Raw genomic sequence first — 16,882 nt, 5'->3', positions numbered from 1 at the left:
ACGTCTTGACAGGCTGCGATTGAATCGTTGTTAGTTTTACACTATGTACTGTAATCATATACAAAGACTGGAATACTAAGAGATGTCTGTTAAAAGGTGGGATTAGATTGTGCCCTTAATACAGAGTTTGGCCTCTGCCAGGGTTATCAAGAGAAATCATTTGTGCAAACATTCAAGAGGCGTTTGAGTGGTAAGTTGAAGGTTTTAGACAGTTGGGTTCTGGAAATGTTGTCAGCTGTTCTGACTTGTCTTTTCTAGTCAGTTGATAAGTTATGGATATTTGATGGTTTCTTCCAGGGTATTAGGAAGAGAGCAGATCTGTAAATGTGATCTTTGCTGCACTATGCTGGAGTTAGTCTTTGCTTGGGCCTCCCTATCTTGTCATTTCTTGTCCATCTGATCCTTACTTTTAAATCTAGCCTGCATTTTTCATTTGCACATCTGACACATGTTGTCCTCAACATTGGCGTACATTGTGGTGTAATATTTTTTTATTTTACATAAATTTCAATCAGTTACTAAGTCCCCGGTACCTCACACAATGTACCTAAGCTCTCGATGTCTCTTGAGCTTGTAATGTCTCTGGAAGAGAATTGTTCTATTACTCACTGGCAATGCAGACCCAGAAGCAGAGCCTTCTTTATACCACTTACCTTCCCAAAGCCAGTTATTAAGGTCAATATTGTCATGAAGTCTATACTAAAAGAAAATTAACTCAGTTTGAATAAGAGTGCCTAGTGGGCCAGGTGGTTGGAATCCCAGTTTGCCTTGTCAAGTATCTAAAGTAGGGGGTGTGGAAGTAGTTTATTCCCCCAAAAGGAACCACTTCCTCCTGTGAATCACAAGGTAAGCACCCCCTATTCATCAGTGCTACCCAATTCCAAATCTTTATTTTTGACCTCAATTTGCCATTGCTCCTTTTTCATGTAAAGTACTTGGACAATATGTGAATAAAAATACTGGTACAGTTCCAGATGGCTCTGTAAATTATCAATTAACTTTGAGGACTTGCATTTGTCAAAGCTATTTTTGGGCTGGGTGATGTTTGATTGGATGGGTGGTATATGGTGATGGTCTTATTTTGATTTCTTTCATTTGTTACATTCCTTTGTTCCCTTGTAATTCCACATTGTTTTACTTGAAAGATTAAAGACAAAATGACCGTTGAATAAAAGACCAAAAAACTAATTTCCCTGTGTTCTGTCCTTGCAGCAGTTGTAAAATAATGTTAATTGTACAGACAGATCTATAAACGCGATGTACATTTTGTATTTCTTTAGGCCAAACTGACCCACTATTTAATGTCTGACGCCATAAAATCAATATGAATTGCCAAATGCAGTGCAACGTTTCAAAGAACTCTCAACCACTTAAGATGGATCCGAGTCTACAGAACACAACCGTATGGTAAGACAATACTTTATATTAAAAACAATTATACATTAAAATGAATGAGCTGAAAGTTTGATACAAAATATAAACAGCCAAGTAATGTACAATAGCCATGTCTCACTGTTCTCCTCAATCTCTTTCTGGCTAATAATGGACAGGTATTAACGCTGTCATCTATGCACTTGGTTGGTTGGGAGAGAGTTGACCACAGCATTAAGGCTAGGGCAAAGCACCATGAAACATATCTGTGGAAAAAACTTTAGACGTGAAACAAACCCAATAAAACATGAAAGCATAAAAATAAGTCAGAATTTTCCATCCCTTGTTGTACATAGTAGTAGTGAACTACATCATGATTTCAGGTAAACCTTTGAGCTGTCAAGCAATCAAAAGTTATGTTTGGAAAAATGATTTCCAATGCTTATTGATGCAGAAAAACCACTTATAGCAGCTTACTGGCAGCAACAATCTGGACTAATCACAATATAAATATACTTAAATGGGCCAAATAAGGGGTATTGGGTCATTGCAGTGCTTAGACACCATTTCAGGAGCCTTTTTAGGAAGGGATCAAATTCAAAGGCCAATCATAATGAACTAAAAACGTAATGTACATGGGTAACAACCGCATATTCAGACATATTTCAAGTTTCATCAACTGTGCATGTCATCATTACTTACCAAAACATTAGTTGTATTTAATGATATTACTCTATCTGAAATGACAACCAATACATACAGCGCTAGAAAAGTTTTCTTAGCTTGGCAATTCATAAAACAAAGAGTAACACTAGAATCACCTTACTATGGGTTTTCCTGAGTACATGTTACGATCAGCGCCATGCCATGTTTGGTATCCAATATTGCCTTTCTCCTTTCTTATGGACACCGCAAAGAATAAACGTTCTTGAAATTGTCACCGCTGAGACATATCCTCAGGTGAATCCCCTTGTGGTGCCAGTGAAGGGAAAGCCTCAACAGAGAAGGGTGAAGGAATCCTCAGGATTGCCTCTCGACGAGAATGTGAACAACATAGATTAAAGGTGGTTGTCTCTGTGTGTGTGTGTTGAACTGTGTAGGCGTTAGTTAAAAAGGTCAGTTGTCAATAAAACAGTGTTTTCTTAAAAAAGGTCCCAGGGCAGGAGAGGGGTTTGAGGACGTCTGAAAGAATCAAACAAAAGGCTCATAAGTGGTAACAAACGTGTGATGTATACATTAGGTTTATATTTCTATTAGGTATTAAAGAAACAGAGATCTGACTTACAATTAAGAATGACTCTCAGCCGAAGCTGACAGCCAATGAAATGGCTAGGATAATGATAAGAATGGCACAGCAGATCATAATCCACATCTTCTTCTGCAGGAAGAAAGAAACAGGTGTTCAACCACATCTTTAGCTCACATACTTAAATATGTAAACGTGAGCTTTGAAGCAAACCTTTCGCGCTTTGCTTTTGTACTCCACTGCTTTCCCTGTGTTTTCCACGGCCTTCACCACATAGTCACTAGAGGTTAAAATGTTGGCTTCAATACGGTTCACCATTTCCCCCTTTTAAAAAGAAAAACATCATTACGGACACCTTACTTGATGGTTTCATCCAAAAATGTATAAGTATACATTGAGCTTCCCGATGTGTGATCTGGAATTGTGATGTGATCGACCTATACTACAGTGTTCCACTGCATAAAAACATTTAACAGTAATTAAAGTGTTTAATTTGCCTTACAGATGGCACTGATCCATTGGCATCGAGGAGGACACAAATCAACTTCTTTCAAAGTAAGTGTATTTGACTAGATTTGCAAACACTATATAAGTAAATGGGTCTGGTGTTACCTGAGCTTCCACCTCCATAGCCAGGTACTGGAACATGTCATGCAGATCCCTGATGCTCCTCTCTAGCTTAAGGATCTCATCGTGCCGAGACTCAATCTCATTCAGGGCCTGTTTAGTGGCCATAGTGTCAGCCAGGATCTGCATGACAGAGAAAATATTGTAGTTAATTTTCAGCTTGCAACCTGTCACACAGTGAGCAACCACATCTTTTTATTTTAACAGATTTGACTGTGCAGAAGACATACACAAAGCCAACGGGACATTAACAAGCAGTATTCACTAAAGGGGTTCGAGTTCACAGCTTGCAGTATGGATACTATGTAGGTCTCTGTACATCAGGACAGTGATTTTATTGTGTGCTTACCACTTCCAAGCCTCAAGTCCAGTGAAAACAACTGGCATGTCTTAAACAAAACAAATCTATCCCCAATCTCACTTCAACAGTATGGGAATTTAACTTGTGTTGTGACTTGCATTGTCACTACGAGCACACTCACATTATATGTGAAAACAGACGTCTGTCCGCTTTCCAGCATGGTGTCCAACTGCTCGTCTGTTACATCATTTCCAGCTACGAGAACACAGAGCTCTAATCAGTGGCTGCATCCGGGAAACCATTCAAGCTAATTGTAAAATTATCTAAAGTCTTGCAAATTTGTAACAACGAAAGGTTACAAAAATTCATAGCATGTTGAAATGTGTTCACGGTTCCTCTTTCTGACTAGGCAGGGCAAGGCAAAGGTTTCAATCTTGTCCTTGACTCAGACATACTGATTTTGAGCTGCCTTTTTATCCTCTCCACGTTCCGATCTCTGTACTGGGCCTGGATGGTGTTACAGTGACCCATCAACTCCACAAACTCCCTCGACAGGACTCCATGCTGGGAAAAAGAGGGTGAAGACCAATATGATTGGATCAGAATAAGGAGAGATGGTTAAATAAACTGCTAATTACTTTTTTTATCACACTGCAATGAGTTTAAGATTCTCTTTTATATTCTGTTGTTTCTTACCTGCGCTCTTTGCATCCTAATGTTAATAGCAACATACTTCCCTTCCTCTTCGACTTTCTTAGGTTCGATTGCTATAAAACAAAAAGGTAAAAAGTATATTACAAGTCTACATTCAAGAATATTTGCTGACAAACAAGAAAATAAATGCCTTAATACAACTTGTGACCAAAGCCAGTTCATGACTTACTCTTCAGTCTTTTCTGAATCTGACAGGCCAACGTTTTAATCTCTTCTCTGAGGGTCTGGAGGTCTCTTTTCATGCCTGTAACAGACCCACACATCACTTGGTTGCCGTTTAATAAAGTAGTACCAAATGCATTACAAGGAAATAGGATTTTGTAGGAACAGTAAATACACTAGGTTCTGAGTCCAACACATACAATCTAGTGTGAGAAGAGACTTTGACCCCTACTTATTGAATCAATGACATGCATTTACTTTTCATTCATTTAGCAGACACTTATTCAAAGCGACATGCAAATATAAATCAAGGTTTCCTGATTGAATGTGTAGAGATCCATTGAGTGAGATTTGCAGAAAAAGGAAACAGCTGTGTCATGCTGTCTACTTACCTTCCTCTGGCTGTGGCATGCTTAACACTGTTTTCTGTTTGTTCTCAAGGTCAGAGACCGTCTTTTTGAGAGATTCCAGTCCCACCCGGATCTCTTTCACCTGAAAGAGAGCACACAGCATGGTGTGTACGGTGATATGATCACCTCAGCAGCACACATGAATTAACAAGATCAAGTGCACAATTGTGACAGTGACCCAGGGTGGCCTGCATAGACAGACTGTTGACACAACAAACTGTTCCAAAACATGCCACCCGCAAACCATACAAGTCATACTCTTCCTGGGATGACTATAGTGTGGTGATGTGGAAAAGGCATAGAAGGCATTATCATCCTCTTAAGGGATTTTTGGGGTGATGATTCACTCCAAGGACTTTTGAGGGCTGACACTGCTTGCAAATAGATTGCTATAGTATCACTACTTAGGCTGCTACTATTAGCACTACTACTTTGCTGTAGTAACTGGCAAAAACTAACCTTCTTGAAAAAGGCATCATTCTCCTTCTCTTCCTTTGCTGAGGAAGAGCCAGGCTTAATCATGAGAGAGCCTTCTTCATCCTCATCTGAGGACTCTGCTTTCTGTTGTGGAAATAGCATGATTTAAAATCGTCAACACAATCCTATATTGTTGGCAACAGCCATGTAGACCATCTATCGGGGCCTACATCGTCTGTGTAGAACATTAGATAACGTAGCTCAGTCGATTGCTTGAAAATGTGCTGTGGTCGATGTACTCGACTCAGTGACATACATGCCCCTACATCGTCTGTGTAGAACATTAGATAACGTAGCTCAGTCGATTGCTTGAAAATGTGCTGTGGTCGATGTACTCGACTCAGTGACATACATGCCCTGTCCTGGCCTCTATTTTCATTTCGGTATAAAAAGGAAAGGAAAACGTTACGTTAGCTGGCCAATACATTCTTTTGTATCTGACTAGGGAACGTTGGCAAGCTAGCGATATGACCAGTTAACCACCTGCAAAAATGTTAATTAGCTAACACCATTAAGATATAAATATGCGTTAATTTTTTTAACCCACTACTTGCATATTCACAATGTAAGTCAGCGTGTACAGCTAGCGAGCTCACTTTTGCTGACTAGCTAGCGCTAGCTCTTGGAACTTACATTTCCCAACTCCTTGGTTCGGTCCCGCATTTTTTTCAAACTCAGTCCAAAGTCGACGAGTAAAATCAACCGATATGCTTTACAATATCTCGAAGAAAGGTAATCTTGGCTGTCGCTATTTGGCTACCAGTAGCAACAAGTAGAAACTTTTGCATTTGATCATTCAAGAAGTAATGCTTGTCTTCATCTGTGGTTTTAATCGTAATGTAACTAGTGCCACCCCACGCTAAACTCAGTACCGCCACCTGCTGTTGAACTGGATAACAATAAAGCTACAATAAATGTGTATTTTGTTACCACATGATGGTGCTAATTGCCTTTCTATCGCATGTACAATCGAGATATTTTTTATTTTCCGCTAAACATTTTGTCCATAATGATACATATCATCTTTTATGTGTAGCGTACCGAATATCAAGGAAATCTTTGTGAGCATGTAATTTAACAAAAGAAAATCGGTCATTCTTAGCTATATCTTTTGAGCCAAATAGTAGATTGAACTACTTTTCCCATACTGCACTAGCGAGCGGCGTCGTGAGCTGTCACTCTGCCCGGGGAGAAAATTGGTCCAGCATCTTTGAGCAGTGGAGTGGGTGACAGGAACCATAAAATGCATAGAAATTAGCTCGCAATTTCCCTTAATTTGCGATGTGTTCGCTATAGCAATGAGAGAAACGGATTTTTAAAGGGTGGACCTTCTCTTTTACCTCTTTGGAGATCTGGCCGTTTGTCAATGAGATATGTGGAACCGCTCTAACCATCGGTGTTAACGCAGAAAAATACAAGATGAAGAAGCAATTCAATCGAATGCGACAGCTCGCCAACCAAACAGTGGGCAGGTAAAGACAATTCTACAGTGTAATCAACCACTTTAAAACCATGTAATGGAGGGATGTTGTGCGGCGTCCGAGATGCCTATAACAAATATTAGTTTAGTTTTAGAAGGGGTTTTCATTAATAACATCATTAGGCTACGGGCGACAATGAATGCCTTTAAGTATAGGAAATATAGATTGATCATGGTTGCGCCCGTGCTCGTCATTCAAGGCAGAAACGCTCGCGCACAAGAAGATGCGAGTGACAGGAGCTATTCTCGAAAAAAGATACTCGCAGCCAGAGTAGGGTACCATCCCAAACCGATGATGGGCAGCTACCTTAAAAGTAAATTGACTTTATACTGTCTATTTAAGATTAAGGGGGGAGTGGGGGGGTTGGTATCGTTGCCGTGATTTATACTGCATGCAGGTCACAATAAATTCAAAGTTGCGTTATAAGAGACCACTGGACAATTTTAGAGATGGTGGCAGAACGTGAAATCACATTGCACCATCCGGCTGTCCAGATGATGCTGGCGTTTTGGAACCGACACATATCCAGCTGCTGCACTAGTATAATGTGGGCATAGTTAATGGGGGGGGATCATGCCTTCAATTCTCTGGTTTGAACTGAAACTCAAGATCTTTGTTACTACGGCAACAGCTGAGCCAAAGGCCGTGGTGGTGTTATGTCAGTTGAGGTTGTGTAGTTCGGAGTGGCATCCCAGAAAACCCCTCTGGTCAAATTGGATTGTAACAGGGACACATGGTTGGAGAGTCGTTGTTACAGATAGGAGATTCTCTGGCTCTTTGCCCTGGAGTCTGGTGTTCTGTTGTTCCCTACACTTTATTTGTCAACCCCACCTAGAGCTTGATACTCCATGTCTGCATTGTGCCTTTTGTGGTCTGGATTCAAAGGAGTTATTGTTGCATAACCCAGAACAGTATTGATGTGGAGCTTATTTAAACCTATACTCCTTATACAGGTGTTATTGGGAAACAGGTCCTGTCAGAATGAAAAGGTACATTGTGGACCAGACAAACTAGTTTCAGCTCGCAGGTAATACACATTCTGGATTGATGGGGCATTGTAAGAAAATTAACAACGATTTTGTTTGTTTTTGTTGCCCCAAAAAAACTGAAAGATTAAGCTGGCATGCCTATGGGGCAGTGCGTGGTATGCTTTCCCTACACTGCTGGCTCTCTTTCAAGCATCAGAGAGTCAGCCATACATGGATAAAGATGTTTTGATCGATGCTAAAGGTATTACCTCTCAACAGAGTGGACTTGTCAAAGTAACAGGAATCCCTGATGCAGGCATTCTACACCCAGTTATAGGAGATTACTGGAACCAATATCAGGAGAAAAGTACTAAAGTCATCTCTAACCGTTGTTAAGGATAGGGACTTGGGATGCAACAAAGGAATCTTTCTTCATTGAAGACACAGTGGTAGCCAGTGTATAGATGTGTGTTGTTATTTTGTTTAACATCTTCGTGTATCGCAGTATCACAGTTTTTAGGCCCTTACCCCCAAAGGTTCAAAGCCATGTGAGTCTGTATCCCTGTGTTTTAAGTGCCAGCAACAACAGAAGCAACAAGCTGTGTCTGTATGTGTGCCTGCATGTGGGTGTGTGCCTGGTTTGTATGTGTCTGTTAGGTGTGGGAGCGTTTCCTTGTCTGCCCTGAGAGTGTGAACACCAGCCCACTGAGGCGTAACACCCCGTAATGAGTTTTAACCTGTATTCTAAGAGGCAGAACAGCAGGGCCAATTAGTCATATTTACAGGGTTGAGACTCCAGAATCTCACCACTGGCCACAAATGTCATTTGAATGTTTCTACGACTATGACCTTGGCATTACCTGTCTCGCCTGGGGAAGAAGATTTGGAATTGTACGTTGTCAGGCTTTGTCTGGTTGGGATAGAGATGTTGTTCTCGGTCACATTAAGCTGTTAACTGGAGTCAGGTGGCTGAGCTCTTAGGGAATCGGGCTAAGTAATCAGAAGGTTGCCTGTTTGATTCCTGGCTGTGCAAAATTATGTTGTGTCCTTGGGCAAGGCACTTCACCCTATTTGCCTCGGGGGAATGTCCCTGTACTTACTGTAAGTCGCTCTGGATAAGAGCGTCTGCTAAATGACTAAATGTAATGTAACTGGTTAAACATCTTAAGCACCTGGCCCAAGCACATCCGTACTCCAGTGTAATGATATGGCTCTGGGCTTGTGTAGTGTAATTTACTCTAGATGGTTTATTTTTAGCTTTTCTTTCACATTTTTGGTCCACAGTTTGGTCTGTATGGGGTCAGGTCACCAGTGTGGGAAATTGTTTATGTTAGAGGGAAGGGGTGGCAGAGTCTCTTGAAGCAGGAATGTTTCCTCCTGAAAAACGGGAGTTGTGTTGTGGTCATTCTGCTGGGTTAGCAGAGGAAGCTAAAGAATGTTTGCACTGATAAAAAAACATTTCCAAGGATGTTAGAAAATGAGTTTCTAATCCTCAACAGCGGTTTGGGAAATTGCCTGGCCAGTCTTTGTCACATTGGTAATGTAGCCAACAGACAATAAGGTCCTAAAGACAGTATCCCCCCCTCCCCCCATGCATTTAATTGCTGGATAAACCATTATTGACTCAATCTCTTGTTTTGCTTCTGGTGATTGCACTGACTTGCTGTAGCCTAAATTGCCAGTTTTTTTCTGTGAGAAATGTCTTCACAATTTTGATTATCCATCTTGGACTTAATTGTTTTTTCCTGTCAAACCAAAGGGAATGATTTACAGTCATACCCAAACTCAAAACCACCAATTGATTGACTGATTAATTGAATGAGCAAATCTGATGTAACGTTAATTATTTACTAGCCATGCACTTCTGCATGACGGAAAGGAGAACGAGGACACAAGGTGGTGTCTATAAATTGCCTGTAAAATTGTGAACCATGGAGACATATCCAGCCTACACCAAATGTATTTAGTATCTCAATGTCATTCACACAAGATTAATCTCCTCACCCAGGTTAGGCCTTAGACCCAACTCAAGTTAGGTTTGTGGACATTGGGAAACAGTAAACAGCAGTTGTGGTGGTGACGGTTTTCCCAATGCTGCTTCGATGTCAGGCATGCCACACATACACATGTATGTCCATCAGGGTTTAGAGTTTCCCAGGGAGGCTAAATCCAGTCTGGCAGCCCCATCCATTCCCCCTATATCACAACAAGGATGTTTCATGGTCAACCCTACTGTGTCCTTGTGTTAGAGATCCTGTTGTCTTGACCCTGTCAACCAAGACATCAACCATTCGCCCCAGTAGCTTTGTTTAGTAGAAGTGGCCACCAAACTGCAAGGCCAAATAAAGAGTTTCTATGCAGCCACTTTGTGGATTAGTACAAATGACTTGATAGGCGTGAACATAAATTATGCTAATCTGTTTTTCATCCTCCATGTCCACTGGACCGTTCAGCGAAAAGATAATGAATCTCATTTGTCAAACATGGCGGACATATTCTTGATTGTACAGAGCTGTATGTTAATGCAAACAACGTCCTCACGATTTATAGATTGGATGCCCTGCACCGGTCGAAAGATTGGTATTCATGACTCCCTCCGATGGTAAGTGTAGTTCTGTCTGAATGCGTTCTCTTTGGTGCCAAGTCAAACGGTCAGACGTAATGAGTGTTGGTTCAGTCCGGGGAGGGTGCAGGAGTGGGCCATGTCTAACAGAACCTGACATGGGTGACATTACCTTTATAGTGTGAAGGGTTGCACCTCACTGGGGTACTAAGGGGTGTTGAAGCCCATAAGGTGAGAACAACCATTATAATCATTCCCCCTTTTTGTGTGTGTGTGTGTGCATGTGTGTGTGTGTGTGCATGTGTGTGTGTGTGCATGTGTGTGTGTGTGTGTGCGTGCATGTGAATGTGTATGGCCTTGTCTGAGTCTACCTTGTTAATCATTCCGATAGTGTTATAATGATAGATTCCTGCAAGCAATTAGAGTGTGGTCCTATCTCTGGATTCCACTGTAATTATGAGAAAATGAAAGAGACTAGGAGCCTGCCAGAGGGGTTGGGGGGGGGGGGTATCTCACTCTCTCACGCTTACTCCCCCTCACTCTTTGATGATCACATACACACACCTTCCATCAGCACTCCTCCCACCCCCGTCTCCTGCTCCTCATCCTTCTCTCAGTGCACAGCTTATTGATTTACACATCCATGTAACTTCATATTCAACAGAAGAAGGAGGACTAGTGCATCTTCAGATATGACGATTGGCTGATCAAATGTGCTGTTGAAGGGAGACTTAAGCGTGTGATCTTGTTTTCCTTGTCTCACACTGACCACGATGCAACAGACTTACCCCTCTGATTCAATCATTGGTGGTCCGTGTTGAGATTCCATAACAGTGCGGTAACACTGGGACAAATCTAGACGAGGAGTCAAAAGCATCTCAGTCACGTCGTGAGAGCCTAAGTTGTGTGTGTTCTTTTGGGAAATCAGGCCTGTTTTTTTTCTTTCTGTGAAACGTGGGGAGTCGCAAAGAGACGTTGTCTCCAGTGGAGCGTAGCGGCACCCACTGGAGTGTGATGTTGGGAGATGCCACTGTGGATTGTGTCTGAGCCCCTTAGGACCCTGCAGACGCCACACCCGACCATGCTCAGCTCCACTGATGACAGCATCTCAGAGATAAGGAGGTAGAGGGAGTGAGGGAGGTGGAGGCAGTGGGGTAGGTGGAGGAAGATGAAGGATGAGTTTTCCTCTCTAGAACAGTGTTTCTTACTGGCTATATGTCACTGGCTACACCTTTCAAACTCTATTGGTTTTTACCCGTACTTTGATAATCTGTCATTCTTCCTGTGAATGACATGTGCAGCAGAGAGCTTGTCAGTACATTGGAGCTGTGAAACATCTTCAGTTTCCCTCATCAAAGAGAGATCCATCATAGGAGCTGAGACCGAGCTGGAATGAGAAAGGAACAGATGATCTGGTCTGACTCAGAGAAATGGGGCAACAGGCCTGACTGCATGCTATCCCGTGACACGCCCATTCCATCACCAGGGCATCCCGGGTCGTTGGTGCTAGTGAGGCAGGCACTGGCCCACTCTATTAATGACATCACACGTCTTCATATCAACCACTGGGACAGGGTGGATGACTGTGGACCTATTAGCAAGCTAATAAAAGGAACCCACCTAGAATGACAACAAATATCCTCTCTGGATACTCCTAACACTTACTCAAAACATGTTCATAAATCCCTCCACAAGGGGAAACCTGAGTACTCTCTCAACATGCATGAAAAAACATGGTCTCAGCCGGACAGGAAATTACATCACGGGTAGAATAACAATCCCAGAGCTCTTGCAAAGTTTTTTGCTGTTCTAATAGATGCAAATTGCTGCCTGTTGGGAGTTTGAAACCCACTCAGTGACCACATCTTCTCCCAGACATGCTGATTCTAATTCAGACATGTCAAATGTGGTAAACGTGAGTCCTGTCTCTTCCAAACACTGACAAATGAAGTCCCACAGAGAGTACAATCCGTCATCACTAAATCGAATAAGAAAACACATCATTAATCAGGAATGAACAGAGGATTCCATGAGTCTAACATTTCAGGGCGGTGACAGACACACACATTGTTCCTTATGGTGTTTTCACTCCTCACTGTCGTGTAATTTGCCTTAATAGGCCTAATCGTGTTGCTCTTCACCCATACCTTCTTTTCTATTGAGGCCGATAGGGTTAAAAAAAATAAAAAAAACAGCTCTGCTTCTCTTTTATAAAACAGTATTAGAAAGAAAATGTATGCCTTTATGAATGAGGTTGATGGAGGATAGAGAGGCCTACCTCATTATATTCACATTAGGTAGCTGTTTCTGGTAGTGAGAGACGGAACCATTCCCGATTCTAATGGGAACGATTTTTCTTCTTTCACGTTGCTCTCTCCATCCATCCGTCCTCTGTGGTAGTTTTCCACCCTCTGTAATGGTGGCCTATGCCTCATGCTTTTCTCCACCCCTGTGGAGGGACATTTGCTGAGCCTAATCTCTCTCGGAAACAGGGAAATAGTCCAGCAGGGTCAGGAAGGATAGTCATCACTGGGTTTTTTCAACAACAAAAAAAATTCAAGGCTTTTCAGTTTTTTTTTTTTAATAGGACACTAGTATTACTGGGAGGGAAATAGCTTGGCACACATTCAGAGAACATAAGATGAAGATAACACACACACACAAGAACTCAAGTGTGACAAGAATTGATCATTATTGATATATTAAACATATATTACAGTTACAGTTACAACTGTAACTGTGTGCACCATGTTTCTGAGGCTTCCCTATGGGACTGTACCAGACCTGTGAGCTCTGTGCAGTATAGTAAATGACCTTCAGTACAGTGCCTGACTGCCGATTTGCTCTCTGAACTCTGTCTGGTCATTTGATCCATACGGGATCACAAGAACACCCCCTCCCCCTCCACCCCCACCCCCAGCTGTCAGAGGGGCGTGGCCACCGCTACTACACCTACCTGTTAAACTTTAATGGGAAGTCAAAGCCCCAGAGCCCACGTGTCCCTGGCAGTACAGTGACAGACGAGGTGTTAGCTGAGGGCTAAGGGTGAGGAGGGCACCCACGGGCACAGTTGGGTTACGAGTGCTACGGCATCACAGGCACTGGCACAAAGCTGATACAGCCCCCTGAAACGTCGCTTTCGTTTGCGGCACTGAGACCAAGATCATGCTTGACCAGTTATATAACACTTACCCTGATATAACATCATTAAACTTGAGTAATTATGTTCAGAGGCAGTGCAGAACTATTACTGTAGTTAAATCACTCGATAATGTCATGTCACCCATCATCTGTACAGTGGTGGCTGCACTGTCTGTATAATATAACTGAGAATCATGACCTGCGTCCCGCCTGGATCTCTCCGCTGATGGTCCAGACCTGCAGACGGTGACAGCAGAGAGAGTCTCAACCTTTACGGTTCCTTCTCTTCTCACTACAGCTCTAGTGTTAAAGTGCTTGATAGTCAGAGAACCTTTGCAGAGCACATCAAAGCCAGTGGCCACTGTAGTGTTTCCTTGTGGTCAGAGAGGAAGAGGGTGATAGCATGGTAGTGGAACGAGAGGGGGATGAGTGTGTCTGTGACGGAAAGAGAGAGAGAGACAGAGCAATGTCACTGCAGGAGTAGGGTAGTATTCTGGGAGGGGCAGACAACAGACTCCGCTACAAAGAATGTTGTCTTATGATGGAGTCCGGACACAAGGGAGACGAGTCACTTAGCACAGCACAGTGAAGGAGGAGGAGGAGGAGAGGGTGAGAGATCGTCTGAGGTTGTCTGGAGGGAACAGAGCGGAGAGCTCAGGAAAAACCTCCCCTTGGTTTCCTGCTCTCGTTCCAGAATGTGTCTCCCCACGGCTCAACATTAACCCCTGAAACAAGCCTCTGGTTTCTTCTGTCATACATCACTTTAATGTGTCCCAGCCCACAAGTCTTCATTTCCACACAAGCTTTCCATGGCAATGCACGGAAGGGGGGGGGGGGGGGGTGTAAATGTGTTGAAATGCCTGAATTATACTTCATTACTCTTCACATATGTATAGGATACCTAAGACTCCAAGTTCAAGGCTGTAGTCTCATTGAGTTTCTTTCCCAGGATTAACACACTTGCAATTGGCCTCAATGTAACTATAGTTTTTGTTCTGGAATAGTTTAAATGGTCATCTCCTTAAATTCCAGTTAGATAATACTTTAATCAATGCTGACTTTAATTTAATTCATGTTGGGATTTATATGGACATGCTCAGACAGTCTTACATGTGACTGTGAGTAGTCTCTGATGTATCTTGTGCAGTGAATGTGAAAATGTATCTAATCTCTTTCTGAAAATGAATCAGAGACTTCCCCTCCCTGCAGAGGCCTTCAAATCTCTTTATCCCACACACCTTGTAAAAGAACAGCTTTATGGCTAATGCAGATCTTGCCAGCACTAAAGTAGTTCTTCATACTACAGTTTTGTAATTGGACAGCACTAAAACTAATTACTAAATGGACTCTCTCTTTTTCAAACACATTCCATGGAAAAATAACCAACAGACCAAATATTTTCATGTTTAAGATAGGACAATTCAAACAGAAAGCAGACATTTGGATTAAGGACAAATATTTGTATTATTATTGTAGTAGTACTTGGAAACTTTACAATTTCCATACACATACCAAGTGATGACTTGATCTTGCTATATTTTCTTCAATACTGTTACAGCTAACATGGAGACACTGCCCCCAAACTGGGGCAACTTTAGAATTCAGCCTTTTTTTGGACAACACCAAAGCAACATAGTGGCAAAAAATAATCTGGAACAAGGCTTCACAACAAGGTACTGAAGATGATAAATTGGGTCTTTTTTACTCAACCCTGCTAAAGTGCTTGGACATGTTATTTGTCTTGCTGGGTGGGCCAACCCTTATATGCCCTTTAAGTGGGACAAATACCATGTGTGACACTAAACACAACATTTAAGAATTGGGCGTGGCACTATTGCACACACCTGAGGACAGTGATACCCCCTCACTTCCTGGTTTGCTCTCGTTTACAAATAAACCAAGAGAGCGCAGAGGCGTGTGCAAACCCCCACTTTGTGATCCCTCTGTGTAAATTGTTTATGTTCTGGGTGTCAAATGGGTTCTTATTTTAGCCCAGGAACTTGAGTTGCCCTTTCGAAAATAAAAGTTTCAAAACTGCCTCAGACAACAACCCATCTCCAATCAGGAGTGCAACTCCTACATAAAAATGTTTCTTAGAACATAAAGATGTCAGACACAATAACGTGATATGGCTCCATAATGAGCCAGTGCACACCAGGGGCACTGTTAGCCCAGATTCAAGTCTCTTTCATGCTTGAAAATGGATCTCTACCCCGAGTCGTCATCTTTTTACGAGGAGTAGATGTTTTGTCAAATCAAAGCTAGAGTCGTATTAGAAGACGCTTGGGGGAGAAACTCTTGCTGCGAAGCTCCTGAGATCAGATAGAGGAAGACATGTTTGTTAGAGAGAGGAATGGATCTCTCTTCCATGTCTCCTACAAGGCACCTCAGTACTTATGATGAACTGGGTCATAAAAGAAAATTCTCAAACAAACACCACAACAAAGGCCTATCAGTAGTGTTTGTGCTAAGGTATCAGGTTTGGTGGTGGTTTAACGTCACCTGCCGTGTCCGTAAAGACTCGAGAGGTCTGTATAGTGACCCATTTCACTCTGGTGTCCGTAAAGACTCGAGAGGTCTGTATAGTGAATCATTTCACTCTGGTGTCCGTAAAGACTCGAGAGGTCTGTATAGTGACCCATTTCACTCTGGTGACTGTAAAGACTCGAGAGGTCTGTATAGTGACCCATTTCACTCTGGTGTCCGTAAAGACTCGAGAGGTCTGTATAGTGACCCACTTCACTCTGGTGTCCGTAAAGACTCGAGAGGTCTGTATAGTGACCCATTTCACTCTGGTGTCCGTAAAGACTCGAGAGGTCTGTATAGTGACCCACTTCACTCTGGTGTCCGTAAAGACTCGAGAGGTCTGTATAGTGACCCATTTCACTCTGGTATCCGTAAAGACTCGAGAGGTCTGTATAGTGACCCATTTCACTCTGGTGTCCGTAAAGACTCGAGAGGTCTGTATAGTGACCCACTTCACTCTGGTGTCCGTAAAGACTCGAGAGGTCTGTATAGTGACCCATTTCACTCTGGTGTCCGTAAAGACTCGAGAGGTCTGTATAGTGACCCACTTCACTCTGGTGTCCGTAAAGACTCGAGAGGTCTGTATAGTGACCCACTTCACTCTGTAGCTCTTTCACATGCCCACTTCCTCTCATTCAGGAATGACAAATATCTTGCGCCAGGAAGTGGGCCGCTCAATCCCACATGCTCCCTGCTGTGTGAGCACTCGCTGCCAGCGCACTGTCCCCGGACGGCTGAATAACTCAGTAGTTATTACCCCGTATTTGCCAGATAAATCACTGGATCATTGATCCGCGGGATATTGATACAAGAAGTTTCCCTTCCATTTTTTTTTTTTTTATGACACTAAATATCCTTAAGTCACTCCAAAGTACCCTGGTACTACCTACAGTAA

General features: G+C 42.5%; 2 protein-coding genes across 5 annotated transcripts in view; one reads left to right on the top strand and one right to left on the bottom strand.

Moving 5' to 3' along the window:
* Nucleotides 1-353: 353 nt before the first annotated feature.
* On the bottom strand, nt 354-6,120 carry stx4 (syntaxin 4). The gene is made up of 11 exons (XM_067245120.1): nt 5,942-6,120; nt 5,291-5,392; nt 4,814-4,913; nt 4,429-4,503; nt 4,242-4,312; nt 4,001-4,109; nt 3,727-3,800; nt 3,230-3,367; nt 2,831-2,941; nt 2,657-2,749; nt 354-2,553 (listed from the first exon to the last, which is right to left on the bottom strand). The coding sequence occupies exons 1-10, from the start codon at nt 5,969-5,971 to the stop codon at nt 2,672-2,674; spliced, it is 888 nt and encodes a 295-aa protein (XP_067101221.1). The 5' UTR covers nt 5,972-6,120; the 3' UTR covers nt 354-2,553; nt 2,657-2,671.
* A 413-nt stretch (nt 6,121-6,533) lies between these two features.
* Nucleotides 6,534-16,882, top strand: part of LOC136950241 (rho GTPase-activating protein 44-like) — a 44,139-nt gene continuing 33,790 nt past the window's right edge. For all 4 annotated transcript variants that reach the window (XM_067244448.1, XM_067244439.1, XM_067244445.1 and 1 more), the window contains exon 1: nt 6,534-6,780. In XM_067244448.1, the coding sequence (XP_067100549.1) occupies nt 6,728-6,780 (53 nt within the window). In that variant the 5' untranslated portion in view covers nt 6,534-6,727. The remainder of the gene's footprint in view (nt 6,781-16,882) is intronic.

The sequence above is a fragment of the Osmerus mordax genome, chromosome 10 (assembly GCF_038355195.1).
Source record: "Osmerus mordax isolate fOsmMor3 chromosome 10, fOsmMor3.pri, whole genome shotgun sequence".
NCBI classification, from domain to species: Eukaryota; Metazoa; Chordata; class Actinopteri; order Osmeriformes; family Osmeridae; genus Osmerus; species Osmerus mordax.
Note: the sequence above shows the minus strand (reverse complement) of the source record. Positions and strands in the feature narration are given on the sequence as shown.